This window comes from Biomphalaria glabrata, chromosome 8 (assembly GCF_947242115.1).
Source record: "Biomphalaria glabrata chromosome 8, xgBioGlab47.1, whole genome shotgun sequence".
In the NCBI taxonomy this organism is placed as follows: Eukaryota; Metazoa; Mollusca; class Gastropoda; family Planorbidae; genus Biomphalaria; species Biomphalaria glabrata.
Genome location: NC_074718.1, coordinates 2,532,422 through 2,545,822, shown reverse-complemented (window position 1 = coordinate 2,545,822; position 13,401 = coordinate 2,532,422). Strand labels below are relative to the sequence as shown.

The 13,401-nt window shown below is 35.0% G+C and overlaps 1 protein-coding gene across 5 annotated transcripts in view; it reads left to right on the top strand.

The window, feature by feature from the left end:
- LOC106062209 (cytoplasmic dynein 2 heavy chain 1-like) overlaps window positions 1-13,401 on the top strand; it is a 62,757-nt gene that overhangs the window by 25,331 nt on the left and 24,025 nt on the right. For all 5 annotated transcript variants that reach the window (XM_056039284.1, XM_056039282.1, XM_056039283.1 and 2 more), the window contains exons 33-49: window positions 1,038-1,261; window positions 1,369-1,475; window positions 2,139-2,353; window positions 3,062-3,238; window positions 3,857-3,944; window positions 4,160-4,367; window positions 4,516-4,645; window positions 5,726-5,881; window positions 6,023-6,121; window positions 6,886-7,046; window positions 7,632-8,030; window positions 8,739-8,883; window positions 9,555-9,825; window positions 10,386-10,535; window positions 10,738-10,970; window positions 11,981-12,203; window positions 12,919-13,061. In XM_056039284.1, coding sequence (XP_055895259.1) covers window positions 1,038-1,261; window positions 1,369-1,475; window positions 2,139-2,353; window positions 3,062-3,238; window positions 3,857-3,944; window positions 4,160-4,367; window positions 4,516-4,645; window positions 5,726-5,881; window positions 6,023-6,121; window positions 6,886-7,046; window positions 7,632-8,030; window positions 8,739-8,883; window positions 9,555-9,825; window positions 10,386-10,535; window positions 10,738-10,970; window positions 11,981-12,203; window positions 12,919-13,061 — 3,129 coding nt within the window. The remainder of the gene's footprint in view (window positions 1-1,037; window positions 1,262-1,368; window positions 1,476-2,138; window positions 2,354-3,061; window positions 3,239-3,856; window positions 3,945-4,159; window positions 4,368-4,515; window positions 4,646-5,725; window positions 5,882-6,022; window positions 6,122-6,885; window positions 7,047-7,631; window positions 8,031-8,738; window positions 8,884-9,554; window positions 9,826-10,385; window positions 10,536-10,737; window positions 10,971-11,980; window positions 12,204-12,918; window positions 13,062-13,401) is intronic.

Here is a 13,401-nt window from a genome sequence, read left to right as displayed (position 1 = left end):
TAATTGATACAATGCTTTTTCTATTACAGTAATATTTTAATGAGTGTGATGCATAAATAATCAAATACTTAAAAAATTGAAATGTATGTCTGTAATCGTTGTTCTGAATTTTACTGATCGCTCTGTCTCAAGACTTGTACTACTTCACTCTGGACTCATTGTTCCAGCCTGTGTTGCTGTGATGAACTGAACTGGGCTGAATCCTCTTGATTCTGAAACACTGTCTGTATATATATAGGGTCTCATAAGGCCTTCTTGAAAAATCATTCTTGTCCACTTCATTTCATGACTATATCAGGGGTGATGTGCATGAGGGGTGTTGTAAAATGTTTTACATTTTTCGGATGTTCACTTGAAGCTGTCAGGTCTATGTAATGTATAAACTGATTACACACAGGGCTAACTCTACCCATGTTGCCACTATGGTTAATAGTATTAATAATAAAAAATATGTTAATAGAGCTTCTAAACCTTTTAAATTTCCTAAGAACCCATGGACATTGACATGTTTCTCTTATGGACATTGACATGTTTCTCTTATGGACATTGACATGTTTCTCTTATGGACATTGACATGTTTCTCTTATGGACATTCACATGTTTCTTAAAGTCTGTACAGTTATTCTTAAACTCACTCTTGAACTCTGGCAAAATGTCCTTGACCCCTTTGTACTTTGCTGTTGAATTACTTTTTTTAAGGCCTGTTTTTATTTATTCTGCAACATTTCTTATTTTAAACAAAGTACACACAAAATCTCAAGAATTGAAAGGAAAAAAAAAAGTGCAAGTAATTAAAATGCCATCATTTTTTCTTAACATGATTTTTTAAAATGTCTTATTGATTTTATATTAAGATGTGAAAGACCTATGTAGCAAATCATTATTATACCAGAATCTAGTAACAGAATCAATTCTATTTTCTAAAGCATTGATGTAGGTTTATCGGTTGTTAGACTTTTCCTCTGATTAGATTTTCTAAGGTTTTTGCTTCAAGCTTCAAACACAAAGAATGAACTAATTGCTGAACATCTCTGCAGGTAAATATTGACCATAATTCTGGTATCTTCATCACCATGAACCCTGCTGGAAAAGGCTATGGAGGCAGACAGAAACTACCAGACAACTTGAAACAGTTGTTCCGTCCTGTAGCCATGACAAAACCAGACAATGACTTAATTGCTGAAGTGATTCTCTTTTCTGAAGGTTTCAAACAGGCCAAGAATCTGGGCAGGAAGTTAGTCAGCATCTTCAACTTGTCCAAGTGAGGTTTCTTTTATTGCTTCTTTCTTGTTTACTTTTCTAGCTGTTTGATTTGAATGCCAATTACTCCCTCATTTGTAATACATGACAATGTGTTCTACTCTTTAGAGAGCTGCTAACACCACAACAACATTATGACTGGGGTCTGAGAGCTCTCAAAACTGTGCTGAGTGGATGTGGGAATTTACTTCAACTCTCTAAAAAATCTGGCAATGGTAAGTCAAGGCAATGATAATCCACATATTCTTCCAAATCAAACTTGGCTCCAATTCAGAGCCTATAGAATGGAAAATTAAAGCCTTACTCATGTTTAAACCTCTCAAACAGACAGAAGTTCTTAAACTTTTTTTTGTTTTATAAGTTGAAAACTTCTTTGAAATACAGATTGTTACATTCTAATCTAGATCTCTGTTGAGATGGCAGGAGATGGTAGCATAAAGGGTTTGAACCCAGGAACATTGTGGCAACAATTTTAAGTGCATACCACATGACCTATTAGCCATCTCTCAATTCAAAGAGTCTTAAGCCTTGTTCCAGATTAAATCCTCTTAAGCCTTTACCCGAATTATAGACTTGTGTGGTACAAACTCTGGACTGTCATTTCGATGGCTCTGGTTTTGAACCCTGTTCAGTACCATCCCCTACCATCCTGTGGGATGTTTGGTCTAGGATGTAATAATCTTCAATTCTGAAAGAAGATTCAAAACATGTTTAACAAACAAAAAAAAAAGCCTCTCAAGCCTTCAGTAGAGTTAAAGTCTCTTATATTTTCACTCACGTTGAGCTTTATGAGTAGCATAACTTTCTTTCTTAAAAAAAAATAATAATTGATTTTATGGCCTTATTATTTATCATTTAACTGTCAATCTTGTTTGCAGTCAAGGTTGATGCCAATCTAGAAGCCAAGTTGGTGGTCCAAGCTTTAAGGATCAACACCCTTTCAAAGCTGACTTTTGCTGACAGCTCCAGATTTGATGCTTTGGTGCGGGATGTTTTCCCAGGGGTAGAGTTCAAGGACATTGAGTATGAGACACTGGGGGCAGCTTTTAAAGAAGTTTGTGCTGAGAATAATTTAATTGTCAATGACAATCAGGCAAGTAACTTTTTTTTTTTATCATTTGTTTTTATTCTTTGATGTCAACATTGCAATTGTCTACAATCACATTATTGAGCTGTGGTTGCCATGTGAATTTAAGCTTTTGTTATTTAATGTTATCTTTTAAATTAAAAACTGTCCTTCAAAGAAGATAATTATATCCTGTAATATACATGTGTTAATCTAATCTAATCATTGGTTTTCCTGGTTGATTTAGAAAGAGTGCTTGTACAAATGTATCCTAGCATATGGAGTATATAGCAGCAATAAGATAAGCAAAAAAACTTAGTGAAAAATGCAATTGGCCCAACCTACCCTTGTCTTAAGTATGATCTGCTTTTCAAAGACTTCAGTGACATCTAGTTTATTAAAAATGATAGTCTGCTCATCTTTGACTGTGAGGGAGGATTCATTGTTATTATGTCATCTGTTTCTGTGGCCCATGTTTGAATAGCAGGGTGTCATGTGGCCAGCATAATGATCAACCTTCTTTTCTTTTTGCCAACTAATGCCAGGTATCCATTAGAGCTGAGTTGACTCAGAGGGGCCCTAAAGATCCTGTGTTTAAAAATCCTATTCCCAGGACTCGAACTCGCGATCCTGTGGTTCAGAAACCAATCACTTGACCACTCAGCCACCATACCTCCATGTTTACAATGTGTGTAAAAATGTAAAATTAGTGGGCTTTCCTTTTTCTGGTCTCAGGTGAAGAAAGCTCTGGAACTTTATGAGCAGCTGCGCCAGAGGATGGGAGTTGTGGTGGTTGGCCCTAGCGGATCAGGAAAGACAACCTTATGGAAAATACTGCGTCAGGCAATGATGAAACTTGGAAAAACTGTCAAGCAGTATGTGATGAATCCAAAAGCTATGCCTAGAACACAGGTAATAAAGTTACACAGTCAAGTTACACAAGTAGCTCATGAATAAGAAAATCTGAATAGGCAAGTATAAAATATTCTTGGTAAAGCAAAAGTCATTACAGAAGACTGCAATATAATAATAAGGTTTTGAGCCCAAAGATAAAGAAGAGACCCTGTTGTGACATAGATTTTTTGTCACAATTTGTTGATGGCCGTTAAATTACAGCACCAGACTGCTGGTAGACAACTAAACATCTTTAGAAGTATTATATCTTAACTTTTAAAACATCCACTTATCTTGCACCATTCACCAACCAATCTCTCACTTCTCGATAACACAACATAAAAAATAAAGCTATAGACTGCTGGGGATTTACAGGACAGTACTTGATGAGCTAATCGGCTTATGAATATTTGTTGTCATGTAAGGTTCTTTGATTGTCTCTTATATCGAAGAAGAAAAGTGAGCCAAAGGAAAAAATGTCTGGTTCCACCTTTACTTTTGTTGCATGTAGACTGGAATGTCTCCAAAAAAAGCTCTGCGAGAAGATTTAAAGTGGCTTACTTAAGGAGACCAACGAAAATGTTCTCTTCAGCTCTTTTCATTTCAAATAGCATTTTTTTCTTTTTTGACCTCCAGCTCCTGGGTCAGATTGACATGGACACCAGAGAGTGGACTGATGGTGTGTTGACCTACAGCGCCAGACAGGTGGTCAGAGAGCCTCAAGGTCAGACACTGCAATTAGCTGCTCTACCTTCATGTTACATATCTTAGTGATACTTAGCATTCAGCAATATGGTTAACACATGATAATCTGTTTATAATATGGTTAATACAGGATAATTTATAATATGGTTAAGGCATTATAATCTGTTTATAATATGGTTAATACAGCATAATCTGTTTATAATCTTTATATTTTTAACTGTTGTTACTGTATAGAAGTTCAGTCGTGGATCATCTGTGATGGTGACATTGACCCTGAGTGGATCGAGTCGTTGAATTCGGTCCTTGATGACAACCGTCTCCTTACCATGCCTTCTGGAGAGAGAATTCAGTTTGGTCCTAATGTCAACTTCCTGTTTGAAACACATGACCTCAGCTGCGCCTCACCTGCAACCATTTCACGCATGGGTATGATCTTCCTCAGGTACGTATTTTTTTCTCTCATACAATCTGCCTTTATATTTAGTATATTACTTATGGTGGAGTTTAATTCTTCATAGAACTTTGCTTGGACAAGATCAGAGATTTAGTTTAGAGTTTTGAACAAATTTTTAAAAAATATTTTTTTTTAGTGATGAAGATGTTGATGTCAAAGCTTTGGTCAATGCCTGGCTGAAAACTCAAGAAGAAAGTGACCAGCAACTCCTGTCTGGGTGGATAGAAGACCACTTCTACAGAGCGCTACAGTGGGTGCTGAAACAGGTAGCAAAAAAAAGTGTTTGGAAAATTAGCAATTAGTGATTTTTTAAAATTTTTTTTGGATAAGCAATGAACTATTATGCTATTCAAAAGCATCACTACAATTAAGTCTGCCACTGTAGATATCATGCGTGTCCTTATGTAGTTTTAAAGCAGCTGTTTTTTCTGGACCAGTTTTGGAAACCAGATCTGTGATTAGCAAGTAGTTAGTGATTGACTTATGCATTGTTTCTTGAATAATTAACAGTACATTATATTATATAGCGATACTAATAAGTACCTTCTATGATCAAAGTTACTTATTGTTATAACATGTTCTTTATTAGGTCAAACAAATAATCTCAATCTAGTACCTTCTATTACCAAAGTTACTTATTGTTATAACATGTTCTTTATTAGGTCAGACAAATAATCTCAATCTAGTACCTTCTATTACCAAAGTTACTTATTGATATAATATGATCTTTAAATACCAGTAGGTCAAACAAATAATCTCAATCTAGTACCTTCTATTACCAAAGTTACTTATTGTTACAACATGTTCTTTATTAGGTCAGACAAATAATCTCAATCTAGTACCTTCTATTACCAAAGTTACTTATTGTTATAACATCTTCTCTAAATAGGTCAAACAAATAATCTCAATCTAGTACCTTCTATTACCAAAGTTACTTATTGTTACAACATGTTCTTTATTAGGTCAGACAAATAATCTCAATCTAGTACCTTCTATTACCAAAGTTACTTATTGTTATAACATGTTCTTTATTAGGTCAGACAAATAATCTCAATCTAGTACCTTCTATTACCAAAGTTACTTATTGTTATAACATGTTCTTTATTAGGTCAGACAAATAATCTCAATCTAGTACCTTCTATTACCAAAGTTACTTATTGTTATAACATGTTCTTTATTAGGTCAGACAAAAAAATCTCAATCTGTTACTTTTATTTTTGTACCAAACTCAAAAACTCAAACTCAACTCTTATTTTTTTTTATAACATTTATAATAACATTACAGGTTTAGTTTTTGATTTTATTTTGCTCTTATGTTCTCATTGGTGTGGAATGTTTGATTCCAGAATGATCTAGTTGTTGAGACAAGTCTGGTTGGTATTGTCTTGAACGGGTTATCTCACTTGCATCATGTGACCAGCAAGGCACACTTTGCCGTCTGCTTGATTCATGGACTTGGAGGCAACCTCACTGAAGGATCAAGGGAAATATTTGCTAAAGAGGTTTGCAACTTACATCAATAGGACCTCTTATTGTGAGAGAGATGTATTATTTGAAAAACAACTCCCATAATTCCACTTTATTTCCTGTTTCTCTGAAGTACTTAACATTCATTCTAAGTGTGTTATATTTTTTACAAAAAGGTTTTCTCCTGGTGCAATGAGTCCCCTCCTGACCCCAGGCGACCTTTGGATACTTTCTTTGACAATAGCCTGGGTAGATTGATGCAGTACAACATGGAGGTATTATGAAATTATTTTTTTTAAATTCATTCGTTTTGTTTTATCATTTTTAAATGTAAATATCTTTTTTATTACTAAGTGTTTTTGTCTTTTAAAACTTATTTTCGCCATAAAATTTGATAATAAATATCAAAGAGTAAGAGTAACATATTTCTATCAGACTTTGAATCTATAAGGGAAGCTAATGTAGAAGTCAGCTGTTTCTACGGCCAAAAGTTAATGATTGTTGAATGTGGCCAATAAAACAAGCCACTGCTTTTACTTTTCCAAACTAATGTTAACTACCAATTAGAATCAGATAGACTGGATAGTAAAAATGTAAAGTTCCCCCTTTCAAACCTTGTGGTCTATAGGGCAGATGATATAATAAAGGTTATGTTATCTGTTTGCTTGGCTTACAGTTAACAAGGGTGTCATGTGGCCAACACAATGACCAACCGCCTTTACTTTTCCCCAACTAATGTCAGGTACCCATTAGAGCTGGGTGGACTCAGAGGTGCCCAAAGATTCCGAAACTAAAAATCCCAATCTTCACCAGGATTCAAACCCGGGACCCTCGGTTCAGAAATCAATCTCCTTGTAGACTGGATGGATGCTGTCCTGAAAATCTCAAAATTCAAAATCATAGTCTTCACAGAGGTTCAAACCAGAGACCACTCAGTTCAGAAGAGAAGCACTTAGCCACTAAGCCCCTTTACTCCATATTATAAATATGAAAATGTTTAATGCTATGACTTTGACATTCTTGACCTCATGTGATTTAGAAAGCGGAAGAGCTGAGAGCAGACAACTTCCTGTCCTCCATGTCTCTGCCTGTCATAAGAACTGGAGATGTTCAGAGAGCGCTGGATTACTTTTTACCTTGGCTGGACGCTGACACAAGACAACCTTTCATTATATGTGGACCTGAAGGCTGCGGCAAAGGGTAAAAACTCTAACCAATAATGTACAAAACATAACTGCAGAGATTTTTACACTTATATGTACATGATAAAGTTACGTAGAATATTTAAAAATTCCTCGCAATACTATAAAAAACTTAACTGCTGATATTTACCCTTATACAGACATAACAAAGTTAACACAGAATATTGAAATTCTTTCTTTCAACAAATTTTTAATGAATTTTTTAAACATGAGATATTTATTAATAAAAATTAATCTTACAGTATCTAGATCTAGCTGTCAAGTATTATGTAATTTTAATTTTTCAGTTAGTTATTTCATTATTTCTTCATAAATGAATTTTTAAAAATTAAAAGATGAGCTTGCTGTCGAGGAGGTTTTATTTCACTATCATTAGTTAAACTATTCTCCAAGAAGATGGGTGATTACCTGTACATGTCTAAAAAAAATAATTTAAAGAGCTTTTAAAGATCAATGCACATTTCATTATCCAAATAGGCGTTAATAAAACATTTATCTAGTATTTAAATAATGAAAAACCTTTTTGTTTGTTTTTTTCATTGTGTGCTTAAAACATGTATCTATCCTAATTTTCCTCCTTCAGACTTTTACTCCGCCATGCATTTGAAAAGTTGAGGTCAACTCAAGTGGCCATGGTCCACTGCAGTGCGCAGACCAATCCTTCCCACATCCTGCAAAAACTGGGTCAGACCTGTATGGTCATCTCTACCAACACTGGCAGAGTGTACCGGCCAAAGGACTGTGAGAGGCTCCTGCTCTACCTGAAGGACATCAACCTTCCCAAACCAGACAAGTGGGGCACCTGTCAGATGATAGCCTTTCTCCAGCAGGTCGTGACCTACAATGGCTTTTATGACTCCAACCTGGAGTGGGTGGGACTTGAAGGAGTTCAGATTGTAGCCAGCATGAATGCAGGATCAACACTTGGGAGACACAAGCTGACCACTAGATTCACTTCAGTTGTTCGCATCTGCAATGTAGGGTAAGTGGACAATGTGTTTTAAGTCTATTTAGACCACTAGATTTCTGTACCCCTTTTTTTTTGTAATTTCAAAAATGGCCACTATGCCTGTGCACCTATTTTTTGGTACTTGCTTATTTCTTGAAAAAAAAGGAGTCAAAATCTAAAAATTACCAGCTATTTGTAATAAACCAGCATGGTTAGCCATTGAAAATGTGACCCCCATGTGTTTACATTGAGCTAATATGTCAGTTTGTCAGTACATAAAACATTGTTAAAAATGTGCATAACTATGAGACAGGCACTAGATCTAATAGATAGGTCTAGGCTTGTAACAAGCCTTAAGTTGATTCATATTTTGTTTGATTTAGACTTTTTAGAAGTCAGGATTTTATTAAGAAGAATGTTTGTACTTCAATTAAAAGATACTGTGAGATATTAATTGATAAGACAAATTTGATTTTCATAAGATCTAGAGTTTGAAAGTTGTTAAGAAAAGAGTGGGCTGGACCTCAGGACATAGGGGGTGCAGTTTCAGGGGCTAAGTGCTGGTAGGGTTAATGTCAGAGCACTCCAGTCTGGGGTACTGTATAAGACTGTTTTTTCACTATTCAGGCCAAATACTTTTTAATGACAGTTATTAGCATCATATTACTGGTAAAACAGAAACACATTAACTAGAGAAGAAAAATGCAATGAAATTGAAATCTCTTACTGTCTTCATGCCAGGTACCCAGACAGAGACCAACTTCAAACCATTTATGCTGCCTACCTGAAGCCAATCTTAAATCGCCAGTTAGCCAAACATGCAGTCTGGGGAAGTAGCTCTAAAGTATCTGCCCTGGCCAACAGTATGATTCAATTCTATGAGCAGGTTCTTGGTTGATTCTTTTTATTAAGTTGCTCTTATTGTAATCTTTAAAAATGATAAAACAATCTCTTATCTTATTAAGTTACAGATGTTTCTTTCACAGAAGATAATTATGTACTATGCATGTCCATTTGTTAATCTAGTGGTACATTGTAATTAGAGACTTAAGCTCTAGTAAATCACTTGTTTTCTTTGCTGATCAGGCAACTTGTTTCATTCACAAGGGAAGAAAGAGCATGTATAGGAATAGGTTCTAGGGAATGGAGCAGAAAATATTTGTTTGAATAAGCTGAAAACCTAATACAGTCTTTGCTTTCTGGCCATTTTCTTTAAGACAATTTTTAATAGAACAGATTTTTTTTTTTTTCTGGTATATCTACACCAAACATTGGCAGATTGTACTGGCCAAATGACTGCAAGAAAGAAAAAAAACAACATTGCAAGCTCCCAGTTTTACTAACCCCTCCCCATTCCCACTTCTTGATGTAAATTCAGATGGGTATTTATTTCTTGATGTAAATTCAGATGGGTATTTATTTCTTGATGTAAATTCAGATGGGTATTTATTTTTGTCTTTTTCATTGTTTTTAGTCTTCCTCATTATTCCTCACTTTTTTGTCTCTTGAAAAAAAGTTGTATTTATGCATATTATCAATGTCTCTTTGTGTCCAAAGCTGAGGTCAAGGTTCACAGTGGATGACTACAGCCATTACTTATTTACACCTCGAGACCTGACCAATTGGGCCATGAGCCTGCTAAGATATGACCTGACAGACGGGTCCAAGGACAACACTGCAGACACTGTGCTGGAAGTCTGGGCCTACGAGGCCAGGAGACTGTTCCGTGACAGAATTGTGGGTCAGGACAACCGCAGCAAGTTTGACAGCATGCTCCAGTCAGTGGTGCGTTCTGATTGGTCTACCAACATATTTGATGACATTGACAGTAAGTTACTTTGTTCTCTTTATTTTAATCCGACTTTTTATTAGATATCATTTTTTAATTACCGGAACACACTTAAATTATTTAGTTAACCATTTATTATTGATACACAGTCAACAATTCTTATAACAAAGTGAAAGTTATATGTTAAAATCACTTGCAGATGTTATATGTTGATCTCATTTGTCAATATAATCTGTTCATGTTTATTGTTGATCTTTTTTTAATGCTTTTTATTCACCTTATAAATAGTGATGTTATTTGTGGATTTTATTTGTTAATGTTATTTGTTAATGTTTATTTGTTGATTTTATTCTTTTATATTATTGGTTGATGTTTTTTGTTACTCTAAACTATATGTTGTTGTCATATGTTGATGTTGTTGCTAAATTTTTAATTTATATGTAGATCTAGTTGCCATGTCTTAATGTCCAATGTATATGTTATGCTACATGCTAATGGCATATTTGTATACATTTTTTTTTTCTGTTTATGTTATGCTGATGATATATTATTATATGCTTATGTTAACATTGATTCTAGTTTAACTTTCTCTTTTCTAGACACTTTCTTTGTGACCTGGGGTGCCAGGTCTGACTCTGGTGTACCAGCTGTAGGAGCCGGAGCCCCACTGCCTCCACATGGCAAGCCTCTAGGGAAACTCTCGGAAGATGACTTGAAAACAGTTATAGAGAAAGGCATCAGATTCTTTAGTAAGTTTACAAAATTAGCATAAATAATAATTCAATGCAAAGTGAATTTCTTACTAAATTTGTACAGATTTAAACTTTTTTTTTTTACTTCACATATCTTAAGCGTTACCTTCTAAACAATACTGGTATCTAACTTCTTTGCATAGCCAATTTAGTCTTCTCAATTTTTGTAGCCTTGACATTGTTGTTTTTTTAATTTCAGGTCATGAAAATCGACAGTTGGACATTCTGATTTTCAAAGAAGTGCTAGAGCACATGGCACGAGTCGACCGGGTGCTGACCAAGCCCGGCGGCTCACTGTTGATGGCAGGAAGTAGTGGAGTTGGCCGCAGGACAGCCGTGAGTGTTGTAGCTCACATGCATCAGATGCAGACGTTCTCTCCAAAAGTGTTTAGAGGCTACGGCATCAAGCAGTTCAAGAATGACCTCAAACAAGTTAGTCTTTTTTTTTTTTTTTTTTCAGATTTTTTAGTGTTTTTTTTTTTAACTTAAGTAGAAAAAGTTGAAGCTTATATCACTTAGTTCTCCAACATCAGAAACTCAGACCAACATCAAACACTCAACTATTCCATCAAACAGTAATCTGAAACACTCAGCTATACTATCAAAATTCACCTATATTACTTTATAAACCTAATACCATTTGTTGAGTGATTAATCAGGTCCAGTGTTATCTTGCTGTTACTCATTTCACCTAGTTTCTAATGATCCCTCCAACTTCTGCTAAACCTGAAATTCCTTAAATCTATCAGATGGAATAGATATGATGGGAAAACAAAATTTCACTTTTATCTTTTCTTAACTTAATCCATTTTAAGGGAAGTTGGTTGTAAGATTTTTGTACATTAGTCACTATTGGGTAGTGAGTGCTTGGCTTATAAAACAGAAATGCTACAAATACATTTTTGAATGAACTTATAACATTAGACTGTGGCTCAAATCTCTATAGCATTAGATTAGTAGTACCTTTAATTCTTTGTTGCCCCCAAATATTTCAAAACCCATGAATTTGATCCTACAATTAAATTCTGAGTCTGATAATTATTGCCACTCCTAATGATTCCTATGATATAGTCAGTACATTTTGTATCTAAGATTTTTTTGTTACCTTTAGTATCTATCTGTATCTATACACTCTAGAACCAAAAAAGAAAATTTTGTGTCACAGAAAGTTTATTATAAAAACTAAATTTAATGAATAAGTTTTTATGAAATTTCTCATAGTTTTGAAATGTTCTTCAATCCTAGATTTATGCTTGAGTGCAATATAAAGTTATTCTTAATCTTGATTATTTCAAAAGTCTCTTGACATTTTATTATTTAGAGGTTTGACTATTGGGGTTGAAATATTTAAATATTACTGATGTGTAAAAAGATTAGATATATGTTCTTGAAGAAAATATTTGGCATTGTTGAAGCTTCCATGTATCAAATACTTGTGCCAGGTAATGCAGTTGGCTGGCATTGAAGGAGAACAAGTTGTCCTGATCCTAGAAGACCATCAGTTTGTAGAGCCTCAGTTCCTGGAGCTTATCAACAGCTTGCTGTCTGCTGGGGAGGTACCAGGCCTATATTCACCAGAGGAGTTAGAGCCCCTGCTGAGTCCACTCAGAGACATGGCTTCTGAAGTTGGCTTTAGAGGAACCATGATAAGTTTCTTTTCAACTCGTAAGTTGACCAACTAAATTTCACATTGAATTCTAGATCAATCAATATTTTGTAAGTTTGAAGCCGAGTGTTTAAACACTTGGCCTCTGAACCTTGGATCCTGGGTTCAGATCTCAGTGAAGACTGGGATTTTGAATTTCATGATTTTTATGAAAATCTAAGTCCACTGAACTCTAATGGGTACCTGACTTTAGCTGGGGAATGCAAAGTCTGTCGGTCGTTGTTCTGGCCTCATGACACCCTGATCATTAGCCGTTGGCCAAAGAAAAAGATAACCTTAACATCACCTGCCCTATGGATTGCAAGGTCTAAAAGGGAAATTTAACTTGACTGAAGGTCATATTTAATTTTAAAAATACATTTTCAATCATATATGTTTGTAACTGAATTTCAATTATTTCCATGTTATCATTACAATTTTCAATTCTAACATTTGTATTCAGTGGCTTTGAGCTTTATAACTTCCTGTATTTCAATAGTTAACTCTAGCATTTCAGTGCTACAAATAACTACATCAGCTAGAGTATTTTATGGTATTGTCCATTGGGACTATTTGACTTTTTTCTAATTTATATAGTCACCCAACATTCTTGTGAATTTTATTTTGGGTGTGTGCCTTTGTGAATAAAATTGTTTATTCCTATTAATAAAATTGGTTGTTTCCGTGCTTTAACATAATTTGAAAGTCTAATCAAGCTTTGACTCTTTCTGGCAGGTGTGATGACCAACCTTCACATTGTCCTCATTATGGACAACAGTAACAGTAACTTTATCCTGAACTGTGAGAGTAACCCAGCTTTCTATAAACAATGTGCAGTCCAGTGGATGGAGGGCTGGTGTAGAGACAGTATGCTCAAGGTAGGCACACGTCTTAGTCAGTTGTGATAATTAGTGGTAGAGAGATTGTTCCAAACTTAGCAGCACAAAGAGAGAGAGAGAGTAGAGAGCATTCTCTAAGTGTAGAAACACAAAAAAAGACACAAGTTTAACGGCACAAATAAAATTGTATATTCTAACTTTAGAGGTAGAGAGTTTGTTGATAGTGGCCTCCTTCACTTGTTGAGCAACTGTGAATCATTTCATTGAAAGGAGATGAAAGCCTATGAATTATATATGATTGCAGCAGTATTTCCCACACAGCAGTCCCCTCCCCCCCCCCTTCCATGTAGCTGTTGTTTTAACAGCAGCATCATTGTTC